This window comes from Lichenostomus cassidix, chromosome 1Aa (assembly GCF_008360975.1).
Source record: "Lichenostomus cassidix isolate B80296 chromosome 1Aa, HeHo_3.0, whole genome shotgun sequence".
Taxonomy (NCBI): domain Eukaryota; kingdom Metazoa; phylum Chordata; class Aves; order Passeriformes; family Meliphagidae; genus Lichenostomus; species Lichenostomus cassidix.
Window position 1 is genome coordinate 11277740 of NC_139480.1, and position 18030 is coordinate 11295769.

Sequence of the window (18030 nt, forward strand, 5' to 3'; positions counted from 1 at the left end):
CATGGGGAGCAATCCCACAGCACGACTTCTCCTGCTCAAAGCCCTCCTCAGCATGTGGTGGCATCCCACAGTAAGAACTTCTGTCTAGCACTGATGGCATCCCCACTGAGGGAACAGCATTCCCTGTGTCTCAGCTGAGCATTTGCTCTGCTGTCTGGATAGCAGTTGGCCACCAGGGATTTCAGCTGGGAATCTACTGGAAGTGTCATGCACAGTATTGCACAGACACTCATTTCTTTGAACTTGTTCAGTAAAAATGACTGAAACAGTATCTGCTGTTACATATGAGCATCTTGTCACCAAACCAAGGTCTAGTCCAGTGTCTGGTGAATGGTGCAGAATTTTGGCTATACAGATCAGCTTTTGGGCTGGAATCCAAATAATAGAGCCATTGGAACAAGCTATGAACAGAAAGATAGGAAACCCAAGTAACATGTAACTCTCTTCTACCGTTCAGACATCCCTTATGGTTTTTCAAAGTACTTTTTGATTCAGAAGAACAGATGTGCTTTGGATTTGCTCTTGCTGCCCTGCCTTGTGGACAGACACTGTTCAGAGGGGCAGCAGAACATAAATATGAAGACTACAGAGAGAGAACAGACATATCTGAAAGCTAACGGATTTTAAATACAGGGGTTATTTTCATTTACACATACTAAGTAGTGGCTCATTTTAAGCATAAACTCCCCTCATTTTTCTGTTAGCCATCTGCCCTGATGCTCTTAAAATCCTCTTATTACTTCATACTATTGATTCATTACTAATTGTTCTGTATTATTGACACAAATTTGAACAGCTGAAGTGAGTTTTGTTAAGAATACATGTGTGGATGGTTTCTATGGTAGCCTGTTTCACAGTCCATCTTTTAATGCCTCTCAAAGTAAGATTGTAGATTTAGAAAATCCATTTTTAAATATTTTCAGAGGTTTAGTAGCAACAGCTAACAACTTCACAAATCCTTTTAAAATGTTCTATTATATAGACATTATACAGAGTTATACAGTATAGTTATACAGTTATACAGACATTATACAGCTTCCTATGTTCGAATAAAATATATTATTGTTTTTTCAGTTGAAAAGTTACTGTTGCAGGCATTGCAGAACCTTTCAAGGTACACTGTGGTGTGTGTATGATTTAAGAGAGTTCTTCAGCATTGTGTGGTAATAAGTACAAGCTGCATAACAGAAGTCATCCATAGCAGTTTATTTATAATGTTAATAAAATCAAATGGTATAAAAGCAGATTCTGTTGTTGATGGCAGAAATGTTGTCCTTTATGCCAGAAGTGGTGTGTTTCCAGGATTTCTGGAAGTATATTTGAATGATGTGCAGTATAAATAGATGTTTTGGCATCACAGTTGAACAAACAATCCCAAATCTCACTTAATAATATTTCCACTGATGATCCAGTCAGTTGAACCATCAGCAGGAATAACAGATTTGCTAATACTGGACAAAAATTGAGCTGTAATATCTGACTGTTTAGCAGAGCTACATGTGCCAACAGACTACTATGCATTCTCTAACCATATCATCTATCCTCTTAAGAACTGTAAAAATCAGACATTTCCCAGAAAAGACTTTGTTCTTCTAAAGACCATAAGAAACCATTTGCTAATTAAGCTTTTCCAGTAGTAGAAAGCATTTTGCATGTAATTAGGTGTACCTTTATTTTATTAGGAACATCAAAAGTCTCTCTCTGGATCTCATTAGCAGGTGATTTTTATAAATCTGTGTGGAAACCTAAATGTTCATGTATACATGATTCTCTCATCATGATGCCCTAATGTATGTCTTCATTATTGAGATAGTTCTCTAGTGCACATATATTCATTTTCATGTAAAACCTATTCTTTGTAGCTGTAATAAATATATGGGGGTGTAAACAACTCTGTGCAATAGGAAACAAAGTTTAAACTTCCAAAAGAGATAAAAGTTTGTAAAGAGCTAAAATCCATGAAAGAAGACTCGCTGTTGAAAGCATGTACAAAAAAATCTTGGACTTTATTAATTATTTAGTAGCTCAACAAGTTCCTAATTAGCCAAAATAAAACCCCAGACTTCCTACACCACAATCTACCTCTCATTAATCATCAGATTTCCAAAATTTTGTTCTCAAAGGTTTCTTAATAGCAGTTCACTGCTTTCTGTCCTATCTGTTTGGAAAGCTGATATGGAATTTTAGTTTTCTAATAAGCATGAAAGATACTGGGATATATTGCAGGAGTATTTGCTAAGGCATTAACATGTTTTGTGAATAAAATCCTTGTGTCTTCTGGAGCTTCCTGACTTGTACTAATTTTTTTCCTTTAAAAAAACAACCTACCAACCAATAAAACAAAACACAAAAAACTCTTGAGGCAATACTGTGGAATCCAAAATTATTCCCAACTGATTTTCCTTCTTTTCATCTTTTCCACTTTTTGAGCATTGCAAATCAGATTCCTTTAGGGACTTGTCTAACCCCTGTTAAGGTCTATACTTCCAAATGCCTGAACAGCCAATTTCATAATTTGGCATTTTCCAGGAATTACATGGAATATAATTTAACTGTTTAAGATACTTGCATTAGCAACAGCTTCTCTGATTTATTTACAAGTATTTTCTGCAGTCTTCCATGCCTAACTTTGCACAAAGTATTCACACTTCTCTGTTACTAGCTTTTTGTCTTTGAAGTTTATTGTTAACATTTTGAAAACTGCTCTTGGCAAAGATAATGAAAAAGAAGTTCTTTTCTTTCTTCAAATGTGGTATTGGCAATGAAACTTGCATATCTGGGTAAATGCTGGGTGAGAGTTCTGCTTAAAAGGAAGTACTCTGCAGACTTAATGACAATTCACCAACTGCAGGAAAGTGACCCAACTCATGCCACAATAACCAGCAATGAGCCACATGCCCTTGCAGATGGAACACCCAGTGCATCAGTGCCTGCCACAGGACAAGAGCACAAATGCAATATTCAAATCCTTGCATGGGGTAACTCTGGATATGCCACAGTTTATTTCAAAGAAAACTCTCCAAGTGTCTGTCTCAGCGCAGAACTGTTGTGCTGCATTTCTATTTGGGTTCTTTTGCTGGTTCCAGTGGTCCTCTGATAATTAACCAAATAAATAAACAAATATATAATGTTCCTGTCCACAGTCCTTAGCTAGAACTACTGTCTTTCCCATCTCTCAGTTTTACTTTTCTGTTCAGCTCCAATATGACTTAATTTTACAGTGCATAAATTATCTTAGGGCTGTTCACTGTCTGTCACATTGCACAGAACCAAAAGAACAAATAGAAAAGCCAGGCTATGTTTAATCAGAAGCTCCTGAAGGCATATTGAATCTAAAAATAATTTTAAAAAAAGGTATTTGAAAGGAGACATGCATCTGGAATATAATAATCCTGCTAACCACCAGGCAGGGGCTTATCTAGCTTACCTAAAGCATATGTCTCAAGTTTAGAGATAGTGAAGATCTAAAGAATCATTCAAAGAATGCCTATTCCATAAAGGACATGCTTATCTGTTCCTGTGTGCATTGTAAATCTCAAAATCAGGAATTTGTGGTCTCTGGTTTACACTATAAAATATAAAATATATTGCCCTAAGAAATATGTGGTGGTGTAGAATGTGTGCACTACAACCTAGTGCACAGTCCCTTAAAACTGCTTTTCAGTCTTATATTTTGCTTCTTCAGCAAAAATCAAAATTTATCCAACAACGTCATGAATCCCAAATTATAACAGAAACTTAAAACCATGGGTCAGTCTTTTATTTTCTTTTTAAAGGTTTCTTTTGATATGAATCAAATTCTCCACCTCATTTCAGTGGACAATAGATTGAGCCATGTAATTAATCTGTTATTTCTGCTACTTTTGATGGATGCTAATTATTCACAGCAGTTGGAAAATTTCCTTTTTAGTTCACATGAATTAAACACCTAGAAATGAATCTTTTAGTTCTGTGATTAAATCACAGTGCTTTCCAAGTGTTTTCCACTTTCTACTAAAACTTGATCAGAAAATCCAAGAGATAGTAAAAACATACTGCTTATTCAAAATAGCATCTGTTTTTTCCCTCTGAGTACAGGTAACTTTGCAAATAATGCTGCAGTCTCACAGCTCAGCAATTGCTAAATGCCTGGCTTTCACAGAATCACAGAATGGATGAGGTTGGGAGGGACCTCTGGAGATCATCTCATCCAACCTCCTGCTAAAGGTTCACCTACACCTGGTTGCACATAATTGTGTCCAGGCAGGTTTTGAATTTCTTCAGAGGAGACTCCACAACCTCTCTGGGCAGCCTGTTCCACTGCTCTGTCCTCCCTCACAGTACAGAAGTTTTCCCTTATATTCAGATGGAACTTCCTCTGTTTCAGTGTGTGCCCACTGACCCTTGTCCTGTCACTGGGCAGCACTGAAAAGAACCTGGCCCCATCCTCTTAACCCCTGCCCTTAATATATCTGTGTGCATTGATCAGATCCCCTCTCAGTTTTCTTGCCTCATCATAGAGCAGTCAGCATCTTTTCTAAATTTGAGCTGATTGACATCCAGATCTTCAGGATCATATTTGCCAACAATCTGCTATTAATGGAGTTTGAAACTATTACCCCTGAAAAACATTTTCAGGAATCTGGAAATCATTCTTTTGCTTCTGCAGTTGTTTTTTTTTAACAGGGATACATCAGAGAAATTGCTGGTATTGCACACTTAGGGGAAACACTTTTATTCTTCATGACCATTGGCAAGGAGGGAATTTATGCCATTGTGTTTTATGTTGTTGTTATGAGAATTGTCATAAACACTTGAAGCTTCTGACTTTGTAGTACATCTAAAATCACTTTACTTGAAAATTATGCTTATTATTCTCTTCAGCTGGAAATTCAGTAGATCAAGACAAATGTGGTGTTTCTCTGCTTAATGCAGTTAGTAATTTGACAAGATAGGTATAATTTCCCATACATTTCAGTTCCTCACAGCAACAGTGTTCCAGAGTAATTTGGCAAACAAACAAAAGAGCTAATTGAGTATTGTTGAATTTTTCTAAGGCAAAGTATATACAAGGTCATACCAAGGGCTCAGCTGAAGTTTATTAAAGATTAGCAGTCTGTTTCTGCACGAGGGATCCCTCCAGCTATTGTAATATATGACAGCCTGGCATACCATGTTCCACAACAAGCTGTTGTACAGAGCAGAATTACAAAACAAATTTTCAGTAGATTGTCTAATAAAATGGCCTCATATATTAAAGACATTTTTCTCATTACATTTTGTTACATTTGGAACAGATAAGCAAAATTAGATATGATTTGCTTCCATACATTTAGAAAATTACTCTAGAAGTAGATCATTGTGCAAAAAGGACTATTGTTTTTCCTGTGCTCTTAATTTACACTGTAAATTCTTGGCCAAAGACATACCTTTGCTTTTGAAATTTCCTCATGCAAGAGGAACCAATCTGTGAATCCAAATACAAATCAGCTATACGTATGAAGATGTTTGGATAGTGGTGTACCATGTTTTCTCGTAACCAAAAAAAAGTAATAATTGAAATATTTATAACTTTCCTGTAAGCTTGTAGCATTGAAACCTGTGAGCACACTATCTGAGTATTGGACCATGCAGGGAGTAAGGCCTTTTCTTCTACTTTCCTGACCATCATATAGACTGTACAGGAGCATGACTATTGCACTATTATCCTTGTGATGCTGCTAAAGAGTGTAAAATACAGATTATGTATTGCAAGGATGGAGTTCTCTAAAATATGTCTAAATTACTGAGCAAACACCTTTCTGAGTCTTTCCTGTCAGGGTTCTGGGAGTTTTAATTAATATCCATATTCCTATGCTGACATATAAATAAATTTGTTTCTCTTTCTTTTCCATAACTGCATGGAAAAAAAGCAAAAAAAAGAAATATTGGGGGAGCACCTTTCCTGCTTTTGAAAGTAGCAGCGCTGGACAGAGATTGTGAAGATTCAGTGCTTCTAAGAAGTAGAAAGGACCCAGGAGCTCAGGGGCTCACCAGAATCCCTGTGCTTCAACATAGTTCTCACAAAGGGCTGGAGATCTTTGGGGATGCTGCTGCATCCCCAGAGGTCAAAAAATCCATGGGAAATGAATTCATGGGTCAGGCTGGAAGGGACCACAGTGGTCATCTGGTCCAACCTCCCTGCTCAGGCAGGGTCATCCCAGAGCACGTGGCTCAGGATTGCATCCAAATGGTTCTGGAATATCTCCAGTGAGGGAGACTCCACAGCCTCTCTGGGCAATCTGTTCCAGAGCATGGTCACTGCACAGTGAGAAGTTCTTCCACATATTTAGATGGAACTTCTGTGCATCAGACATTGCCTTATGTCCTAGTGGTTGGCACCACTGAGCAGAGCCTGGCTTTATCCTCTTGCCATCCCTCTAGATATTTATACACATTAATGAGGTCCCCTCTCAGCAGTCTCCTCTCAAGGCTGAACAGGCCCAACTCCCTCAGTCTTTGCTCATCAGAGGGATTCTTAAGACCCCCAGTCATCCTTTTTTCCCTGCATTGTATCTGCTCGAGGAGCTCCATGTCTTTCTTGTACTGAGGAGCCCAAATCTTGACACAGTACTCCAGATAGACAGAGGACTCCAGATCATAGTATGAAAATTCCCAGAGACAAACAGCCAGTTTTAGTTGTAAATGCTGAGATGAGAAGAGAATTGGAATCAGAGGAAATGAGGGAAGATTTGTAGATTTGTCAAAATATATTCCCCATGTTAGCTATGAAATATTAGTTTGGCAGGCTTATTCAGTCTTTGCTAGATACTTCAGGCTGTCTCTGGGGAGAGAAATGTCTCTGAGACAGGCAGTTGAGTTAACCTAACACTTTTATTTCTCAGTGTCTTCAAGTAACAGCACTTGGAGGTACAGGTTGGACAGGTTTCTAGTCACTTCCCAGTGTCAACAGTCTTTAAACCAAACCCTGCACGTGTGATGTAATCAGTACAGTATTGATAAAGAATGGATTAACGTGTTTCAAACACTCTGAGACTGAGGAGAACCTAAAACTCTCCTATTTACAAATGGAATTTTGAGACTTATTTAGTGGTTTCAGTCAAAGCAGGGATAGTCTGACCACAGTAAAATGAACCATTAGGAAATCAGGTCAATTTCAGACCTTTCCCTGCTAGCATCCCAACTTCTGCTGGCTAAGCCAAGTCACTTCTCAGCCTGTGTGTAATATTGTCTGTCAGCTTTTACAGAGTTCTGTCATCCAGAGATGACAATAGAGGCAATAACTAAATATAAACACCTTTGCAGTTTGACAGCATGGTTAGCAGGTGATTTTAATCCCACAGGCCCTAAAGCCTAACCATTTGTCAAGTCCATTTACGGCAGTGAAACAAGCAATGTGAACACAGCTCTTACAGATTTATTTACAAAACTATTATTTTGTGTTTTAAATAAATGTTTAACATGAAGCAGATTAATTGTTTTGTGTTACCTCTGAATGCCTAATGTCACTGAGGGTATTTCTGGTAAGACAAAAAGAACAACCATATGATATTATTTTTTCTCACTAAAGAAAAACTATGTATCCAAATAATGTCTGGCATGATCTTTAACATGCATCTCATATACCTCTGTCAGCTTCAGCAAATATAGCTATATTGTTTTGAAAGGCATCCTCACAAGGAAGATGTTGTGTAAATGGTTTTCTTTGTAAATTTTCCAAGGCTTTAAAAGAGATTATTCTACATTTAGGCCATGTGCTTGACAGTGTGTCTTTCATCTTGTTAATAGGCACCACAAGGCCACATAAGGAGGGGGAAGTCCCTGGTGTGGACTATATTTTCATCACTGTTGAAGATTTTATGGAACTGGAGAAAAGTGGTGCTCTCTTAGAAAGCGGAACATATGAAGGTAAGCATAATTTTACTGCTAAATTTGCATCGTGTTTCCATTGTACTGCTTTCTAATTTGATGGAATTGCACTGGGATATCCTGTTAGAAATGTGTCATTGCTGCTGTTATCAGAAATTTTTGAAGAGCCATATGGCCATTATGAAAATATTTTCATATGTAAAATCTAAATGCAGATGGGTTCATTGTAATTTCAGTATATTATAGTTGTTAAGAGAAACATGATAATGCATTGCACTTACAGGACAGAAACACTACTCCTTTACACCAAATACTCAATGTATTTCCACAGAATGTCAGCTGCTTTTCCAACATTGGAGAAGCACATTCCACAAGAGAAATCAGGTGTAAGGCTGACACTTCTCCTTTGCATGTGTGATGCTGCAAATATCCATCTGTATCAGAAATTGTATTCGTTTGAAAACAATCCTGTGGGAGATTGCAAGTCAGGATTAAAATTTAACAGGAAAATCAAAAATAAGTGCAATAATACAAGGAAAAGCACTGACAGAGTCAGATACAACCTGACACCCTGTTAAGGTGATGGCAGCAGCCCAAATGAAGCAGTTAGGTTGAAGCAGTGATCCTGTGAAGGTCTGGTCTCCAGCTGAAGGTCCAGGGGTAGCTCTTGTCCTCTGGGAACCCAGTAGATAGGGGTAACTTGGGCTGTTCCAAAACCCGGTTATATCAGGTGGGAATGCTTGGCTCCTCCCTCCTGCGTGGAGCATCTCACAACAGGATGAGATAATTCCATGAGTCATGTGGTTGGTTCTTGATAGTTCATTAACAGTTATCAGGGGTGAGTCATTAGCAGGAGATAACAGCTAATGCCCCACAGCTTGTGGTAATAGAATACTGAATACATTTATATTGTAACCTAGGACAGAAGTTGAGACCTCACTACTTAAGTAACAGAGGAAGAACTTGCTGTGTCATATCTTATAGGCTTTGTAAAGTTATTGAAAAGAACTCATTAGTTTTGTAATATGGCAGAGGGATAGGAACTGTCCTAATGTCTGTATTAGAAATGCCTGTCTATGGGGCAAGGAGCCAGCAGCTTACTGCATAACATTGCTTCCCAGGAGAAATGGTGATTCATCTGATTTTAAACCTTTTCCAAAACACAGCTATCCTAAAAGTGAAACTTTTGTAAAGAGGTGGGCAGTTACATAGCAGGATATTTTAATAAAACCAGAATAATGATACACTATTTTAAACCAGATATTTCTTGCAAATACACTAGTATTTTAAACAACTGGGTAACGGATATTGGTTTTTTACTGCAATATTTAGAATTAGAGGGAACACACTTTATAGGAAAAATGTAACCCATATATGTGGGAATACCTGAGTGAGTAGAGCCATTTTACAGAAATCAGCCCCATATTTTCATCTTGCAGCAAAAGAAACAATAAAGACCTTTTTGTCCTGACTTTGTCCCTGTCAAGGAAAGCATGTGAAGATAAATAAGAAGCTATTCACCCCAAAAAAATCATTAGCTGTGTTATAAATAGCAGTAAAGAAGGTAATTCTTTCCCACCTAATCAGCACAAAGTACCCATTGTGAAGTAAATAAATTTTCATTAACAGTTATATCAATACAGAACTTGTAACAAAGAGTTCCATTAAAGAAGGTCAGATAAAGAAAGTATGTAATCTTTCAGGTTTCTACTTTTTTCACCAGTCTGATGTGTAATGGTACAAGTTACCTAAGCATGAATAGAACACCACAATTTTACATTTATCACAGCTTAATTAAATAACAAGACTTTCTTGAAGTCTTTTTGTTACCTCAGGTGTTTGAAAGTAACATTAGAAAAGCTTAAGTGCTTTTTTTTAAAAAAAAGTCTGTCATTGCTTGACCATGTAATTTCATTAGTTTGCAGCAAGTTTGTAGAGATTGAACTGCTACGTTAAATTAATTCACAGAGTTCTTCTGTCCCTGGAGGGATACTGAGATGTGTCTTTAATACCAGCTAGCAGAGCTGAGTGGACAGCAAGGTGAAAGATTGGTTGAGGAATTCTGCATAACTCCTCAAACCAGCTGAGGACCCTGCTGAAGAGAGGTCCAAAGTCGTGACTATGCAACGTCTGTCTCGTCATTTGCTTATCACAGGTGACAAGTTCACTGAAGCCAAAAAATCAGAAACTAAACATAAAACTAACTAAACTTAACAGACCAAGTCTGCCTAAATCCTGTCTTTGAGTCCCAGGTTTCCTGCTCACCGGATGTGCATTCTGACAAATAACAAATAACATTTTATCTGCTTATGCCTTTTGGCAGATAATAGGTAACACATGAGAAAATATAACTATTTTACAGATGCTATTCCTCCTCTTCCCTTACAAAGACTTTTGGACCAGACCATACAAATTCACACCCCCAGTTTCTTGGTTAATTCTTGACTGTAACACATTCTTTGGGGAGAAATTTTACTAATCATCCCGTCACAAGTTTTCCTGAGCACGTTAGGACTGCAGTGACTAAGTTTACTGGTGACAATTATACCAACCAGAGCAAAGAAATTTTCGATTTCCTGCATGAGGAGAAGATGATTTTTGAATTCTTGGGCAGATCAAACAACTTATGTGAGCATGTATATTTCTGGGAGATGAATTTTCCTCTCCTTATCAACACTGGTTATCAGATTTCTGAAACAAATTAGCCTTCTTTTAATTATTCTAATTGTTAATAGATTGGTTTGAATATTTATTATTTCTGGGGGTTTTTTTAAGAAAATCATTCTGTGTTTAGCTAAGTTTCTATAGTGACCTGAATCAGTCTAGGTGATTGTCTAACTGCAGCCACTATAAAACAGTTTGTCTATACCAGAAAAATGTTTTAAAGAATGAGGGATTTCTGATTTAGTTGAGATAAAAAGACAGACTGCATACTTGGGTTGTTTTTCATCATCACTTTTTGACTAGAAGGTTTGTTTCAGTCAATTTGTCTTCTACTGTGTGAATTCCAAAGAGAATCAGGAATATCCAGGTAAGCCAGAGGAGAAGGAGGTCAAGTGGAGACTTACCTGATACTGGCTGTTTGTGTTGTTCCTTGTAGTATTTGGTATTGTTGGAAGGGGGATGTTTTCTCACAGTAATGACAAAACCAGTGAGAACAATAAGAAACGTTTTGTTCTATTGCAGCAGAGTTGTGATTCCAACCTGAACAGGATATAATCTAACAGTGAAAGGAGCATACATTCTTAGAAAGGCAGAGCTTTATCGTTCTTTTTTTTTTTTTTTAAGCACACATTATTTTTGGACTTTTAAATAGATTTTAAAGTTATAAATTCTTTAGAATTAAAAATAGGATACTCTGTGACCTGCTTACTACTTTAGGCTTTGAATACGCCTTTCTTTGTCTACTGCTTTTGTGACAACTGTGAATGACTGTAGTATTCCAAAGCACTGTAAAAGAGCAATAGTATGATAAAAACTCTACAAATCTCTTTTTTTAGCAGTTTTGCAAATATGAAAATATTTCCTTTCAGCAGGACTAAATCCATTATTATTTTGACCTTTTCTGCTTTCTTTTTGAGTAACTGCTGGGAAAAAAGCTATCTTTATAGATATTAATTATTTTAAGCAGGCATAACATTACATAAACAGTTGCTATGTTGCTTACCTGTGGCAAAGTTCCCTGTCAATCTGAGTAACATTATTCAATGCAGAACAAGAGAAAGAATACCAGAGTCAGTTCCACTCTCACTCAGATTAAGGGTCAAAGTCATGTTAACTTCAGTGATGTTGTCATTGAGTTTTGAATATATAATAAAATTAAAAATTTTATCATGCACATGTATCTAAAATTTAAAATCTATTATACACCGTCACCTTGCTATTTGAGGCAGGGGCTGATTGCCTGAAGCACATCAAACATTTATTTCAAGGTCAATGTATAACAGCACAGCCAAATCCTAAAGGTTTCACTTTGTTTGCTTTTTAGTAGAATTTCAATTTACTCTACTGATTAAAGGCATTCTGAATTGACTCAAAATGATAACTTCATTATCCAACACACTTATTTAGATAACATGGTTCTATAGCTAGAGGAGGAGGTGTTGCTGTGCAGAATGAAAGCCACTGCCATGCAGACTCATGTAACACAGGAGGACATGCCCCAGCAAAATAATCCACATTCCTTTCCTGGTTTCTGAAATGAAGATCGAAGATGGTCCTTGAATTGACACAATGTGTCAATCTATAATATGCAGAATAACAAACCTGTGATGGACAGACAAATTGTGTATATGTGTGTATATGTGTATGAACTTCTACAACTTCTCCAGCAGGAGGCTTGGCTCAGCACAATCATCTCTCTGATATGTCAAAACTTGCATGGAGACTTCATGGATCATTGACATCAAATGTTGTTCCCATCTCCTTATTAGAGCAGCAAAATTTCTTAGCCAGTGCAATGTATCAGCAGACTGAAAATGCACTTGAGCTGCATATTGCTTGAGAATGTAAATGCTTATTAACAGGAGTGTAACAGCTTCAGTATTTCCAAAACCCAGACATGTTAAGAACATGATTGAAGGTTATGGTAAGACATCATTATGAAGTGTTAATAATGTAAGAGTTTAAGTGCAATGCATGGAATGGGTAGAATTGCCTCTTAAAAGTGACATATGCAGTGGCAGTACCAGAAATAACAAGAAAAGTTCAGTGTATAAATACTGTAAGAAAAAGAAACATGGTTGTTGGCAATTCATAAGGATAGAAATATATTTCTAAGACATTAAAGCAAGAGGGATTTTAGTAATGTGGAACTCTGTAACAAATGAAAACATTTTAAAAAAGCCTGCTCATTACTGTCAAAGATGTGGCAAAAATAAGCACATAAATTGATTCGACCTGTACACCTATGAATAGAGTACTAAGTAGAAGTCTTTATTTCTTTCAAATTTTTGTTTGTCTCAGAAAATCTCCATAACAGATGTTTTGTAAAAGACATCTTGTTTGCTGTTAATATAGTAGTCCTTAATTTATTCTATGAAAAGCAATTATTTTAGTTATTGTGCCATTAATTTTGTCCAAAATCCACTTTTTAATATTTGTTTGATTGTTTGGAATTGTCTCAAATTCATTCACTGGTGAAAATTCCAAGATCACTGTTTAACCACTTACATGATCATGGACATTCCTTGGCCCCACTGAATTCCATGGTAAATTTCCAGCTGGCTTAAATGAAAATAGAATTTCACCCATGGTTTTTTCACTGATGGAGTATTATTTGGCAGAAGGATGAGTGTTAGCTGGGATTTCTTTAGAACTTCAGAAATCTGTAATTTTTAAGTCTTTAAAAAACAGGCTGAATACATCCCAGGGGTGAAACCTTAGTGTTTTGTATTGCTTGCTTATTTGAGGACAAAACTTCAGTTGTTTTAAGCACAGTCGTCAGGGGTCAGCATTATAATGAGCTCTGCTGGGGAAGAGAATGTGGGTCACAGCCAATGTCTTGCTGGTGACTTCCAACATCTTCCAATAAACAACACTGGGAGGTGCTCTGATTCCATTCACCTGGAGACAGTCCCCATACTGTCTCCTTAAGAAGACGTTAAGTTTTACATAGGCTTTCATTTCTTCTCTGAAGCCAAATTTAGCCTAAATGATCTAAACCCTTCTGTTCAGCTAATGCATTTTCAATTAACATTTCATTTTAATATCTGTAGATTTAAAAAATGAGTTAAGGACTGCTCCATGTAGGCAATGGAGATTTTAATTACTGCTTTGTGGTGAAAATGGTTTTATAAAGAGCTGGTGTTTGATTCCAGTAGTTTTGATTCCGTTCTTCCTTGTAAAAATTGTAAGGTATTCAAAATTCCACCCACTTACTGTATGCAGTGTTCCCTTGTGTGCAGGACATCCTGAGCACTCCACAGCAGATGGATACAAAGGAAATTAATCAACATGAAGATAATAAAATGCTGCCCTCCTAAGACCTAAACACAGTAGTTAATGAAATATTCTGATTTAAAATGGAAAACAAAGGATTCATGAGGATAGATGTATAGAGATAAAAATAGAAGTAGTCCTTCAAAAGCCATGTATTTTAACAGCTGAAAGTGTTTTCAAGGGCATAGTAGAATGAAAAGAGATAGAAATACTTGATAGTAAAAATCATATTCCTGTTGAAAGTACCTCTTGAAGAGGTAGATCTCATATTATTATGATGTGCACATTTCACCCCCATATTCAGAGAACATGTAAGCATGGATGTTTCAACATTTAGGTCAACAGATAGGAGAAGAAATCTTAAATGCAGTCAGTGACTTCTTGATCTGATTGTGTTCTTGCACCAGTTCTTTATTAGTAAGATTTTTTTGGCTTTGTTGTATTTTCTCTCTTACTCTTGGGGCAGAGCACAAATATAGATGTCTTAGTGCTCCAGAAACCCTTTCTGCTTGAACAGGCTCAGTGAAACAACTGTCAAGGTACTTTATTTTGCATCAAAACTAGATCAGCACAAAGAGGATCTTAACTGCAGGGAAATCAAGAAAGAAATTTTGCCTTCATGCCTTTTTCCAAGCTGGGTAGACCATGTGTCAGCTCAACCCAAGACCTCAGCCCTAATCTTTAGAATTCTGTGCAGTCACTGCCAGAAAGGTATTAACCAAGTGCAGTGTCCAGGCAAAAGTAATGCAAATTACCAGGAGAGCTGTAGGGAATAAATTTAGAGAACTCATCAGACAGAGCTTTGTTGAGTAATGATTGAGAAGCTCAGAGAATTTAAAATGTGTGAACCCAATGGATGAATAAAGATAATTCAAAGTTGGGCAAATAAGTAACCAGGGCTAATGTGATGAAGCTGGCAAAGATGAACATTTCAATTCAATATCTGAAAAAAAAAAAATCTCATACTGATGTGATTTAAATGCTAGAATAACCTCCAGAGGTGGAGATCCAAGTTTCATCTCTTAGAAATTTTAAAAGTAGTTATTAGTAGAAATATTCCTGCACTAGTAGAGGGATTAATTAAAGGCTGTAGTATAGTATTGTGTGCTTCAGTATAGTATATATTAATGCTGTCTGCATGACACATGAGATTTTGATTGTGGGGTTTTTTCAGGTCACAACCAGTTCATGTTTGCATTTCAGTTACATTTCTAACTGAACTTTGCCTGCAGTACATATTGTGTAGTTTTAGTTTGAATGCAAACTCTGTTAGAAAAAAACACCAAACTGTACAACCTGAGTTATCAGGCTACACATTGATGAGGCATATGTACCTGTAGTAATTACAAAAGATGTAAAAGAATTTAACATTCAAATTACAAATCATTATGATGTGTTCTGGAGAAATGTTTAGCTACATTGCTCAGTTACAGAGATCTCCATTTTTCAGTACATTACTTGAAAGACAATATTTCTTATATCCAGTTTACATGTATTTATCGTTTTGTTATGTTTTTGTGAAGCTCCGCTGGATTTTATATCCTCTCAGATACTACACATTCATATTTATTATATTCTTCATTATGAAGCTTCAGATGAAAAGTGATCACTTTCCTGTATCAAATAGTATTCTGCTAAACACCATAAACTGCAGTCCAAAAAGTGTTTGGGAGGTTCTTTTGAAAATGAGTGGAGAAAATCCCCTTTCTGTTTGTCTCAATCTCGGAATATTCCACAAATATTGAAGCTGTTATATTTTCTAAACACAAGCTATACTGAAGCTTCTACAATACCTTTCTATTAGCATCTTCTTATGAATCAAAGATTATGTGTTTTTCTGAGTATGTACTGTAAATCCTTCTTGTCTTTTTTGAAGACTAATAAGTGCCTTCTCAAGTGCCTTCTTTGCTCTCTTAATCACAACTTTTCAAAGATTATGATGGAGAATGGTCCCAAAACAACATCAAGCCAGTTCCCTGGTACTTTCAGGTGCATCCTATCCAGTGCTATGGACTTTCACATGTTCAGCTGACCTATTTAGTAGCTAATTTGATCCTTCTGTACCATGGGTAGTACCTGTCTCTGCCATTCTTTGCTCCTAAACGAAGACCTGAATGGCCTGGGAGTGAGCAGCAGACATCACCAGTAAAGGCTGAGGGAATGAAGATATTGAGTCCTTCATCAGGTTATCCTTTCCTACTCTCTCCATCACTTGGTCACCTATCACACCAGCCCATGTTCTCCCTGGTCTTCCTTTAGTTGCTGCTGTGGCTGCAGAAACCTCTCCTGTTGCCCTTAATGTCCTTCAGCAATCTCAACTACAGCTTTTCTTTGGCCTTCCTAATTCTGCCCTGTATAACCAGGAAACAATTCTTTATTTCTACTTGTTTGCTTGTCTGTGCTTCTGCCTTCCTGACACACCTCTAGTGAGGAGTAGTTTCCGGGGAGCAAAACTGACCCTTAAAGTCTTCCCTTGTTTGCACAATGTTCTACAAAATCAGGATAAGTCTTCTGTATACTAGCAAGGATTACAGTTTCTGTATTTCTGTTCTTTCAGCAGAAATTGCTTTTCAGCAAGACACAAAAAATTCTATTTTGTGGCCTTGGAAGGAATTGGGGAGGGGGTGTGTTAAATCTCACTTTGATTACTCTGTTTCAATAGCAAGGTATTGTAAGACTTTGCAGTCCTGCATGTAACCCTGGTCATGGTTGCTATGGTGGACTCCAGACAGGTGAACAAAAGTGTGCATCCTTCTGCCTGCTGGCACAAAACAAGACAGGAAGCATCCTGTCAGGATAACATTAAAATAATGAAGGACTTTGAGAGAAGTAGGTTGTGCCAAGTGCGAAATAATGCAGTATGAGTGTGGGAAGAAGGCCTGGATTTGTATGGTTAATTGAAAAGAAGGATTCAGCTACTGATACAGCTTTTTCTGCAATAGGGTTACATTACTTCCCTAGTGAGCTAATTAAAGCAAGATAAAAGACCAAAAAAACACAAGCACTAAAAGAAGTGTTTGTGTTTCAAAGCAAGGAGTTTCTGATTAAAAACAAAACAAAAAACCCTGAAGATACTAAAAACAAATGAACAAAACCTTTCAAGTGTAGGGAAATCTGTATATTTGGTTTACACTGTTTTCAAAAATAATGACTCTATGTTTTACCTTGTGTAAATGAAAGCATAAATAGAACTACAGGGAGGTTTGGCCAATGGAAGGTTCTCCTTATATTTCCAAAAGAAAAATTGTGGAGAAGCAATCAGAAATCAAGGTCAAAGATCCTGCTAAGGAATTATATATAAAGCACAGGTGATGACCTACATTTACAGTTATTTTATTTTGTGCACATGGGAAAAAATAGCCAAGAATATAGAATAAATTTTAAAAGATACTACTGACGCAGCAGAAAGCTTCGCCTGCAAGGAAAGTGCACCTGCACTGAAAATGGTGCAGGACAGGTGCCACAGTATGCAAAATGAGTGGCTCTTCAGGATCCAGATGTATGTTTCCAGACTCAGTTAAGGGTATGTCTAAGCTCCTTCAGTCATCACCTGGAAGGATGCAAGACAGCCATGACCATGGCTGGCTGATATCTGACATGATTTAGAGCATCCTCAAGGCTGCTGAAGATCAGACAAAAAATCTTGCTTTGATCTAAGTCCACCACCAAATTATGTTACGTACTCTCTCAATGAATTCAGGACTACAGGAGAAAAAATCTACAATTTAAAAAAAAAAATCTTTAAGGCTGTCTGAATTGCATAGCGATGTGCCTGATGAGAATACTGAACTTTCACTTTGGTGATGAGAAATCAAATACTTTTTCTGTCCATGGGTAAACACATTTGCAGGGTCTTCCACAGACATTGAGGTCGATTGTAGGGAAATTATAAAGTTGTTCTCCCTCTGTGTTCTGTGAATATGAATGCTCTTCTCTAACAAGGTTTTAGGAGCTTTAGATGAAAGAATTTTTGCTATTTGTATTTACGTGGTGTCAGAGAACCCCAGGCATAGACTGGAAATCATTGCCCAGGTGCTGCAGAAGCAGAAAACAAATAGAGAAAGTGCTTTCTTTTGAGAATTTTCAAGTATATCATAAGATGAAGGACAATGATGGAAGGAGTCAGTAGGGAAACCAGCTGAATGCCAAACAGTGGGTGTTCGTGGACCAGCACTGTGACGGCTGCCACAGGTGTACTTCAGAACACTTAGAGAGAGATGAAAGAGGTAAAGAGAGGTATTG

The 18030-nt window shown here is 37.1% G+C and overlaps 1 protein-coding gene across 12 annotated transcripts in view; it reads left to right on the plus strand.

The window, feature by feature from the left end:
• The window catches only part of MAGI2 (membrane associated guanylate kinase, WW and PDZ domain containing 2), a 699878-nt gene that overhangs the window by 401303 nt on the left and 280545 nt on the right, over positions 1-18030 (plus strand). For all 12 annotated transcript variants that reach the window (XM_085039895.1, XM_085039928.1, XM_085039912.1 and 9 more), the window contains one exon: positions 7768-7887. In XM_085039895.1, coding sequence (XP_084896021.1) covers positions 7768-7887 — 120 coding nt within the window. The remainder of the gene's footprint in view (positions 1-7767; positions 7888-18030) is intronic.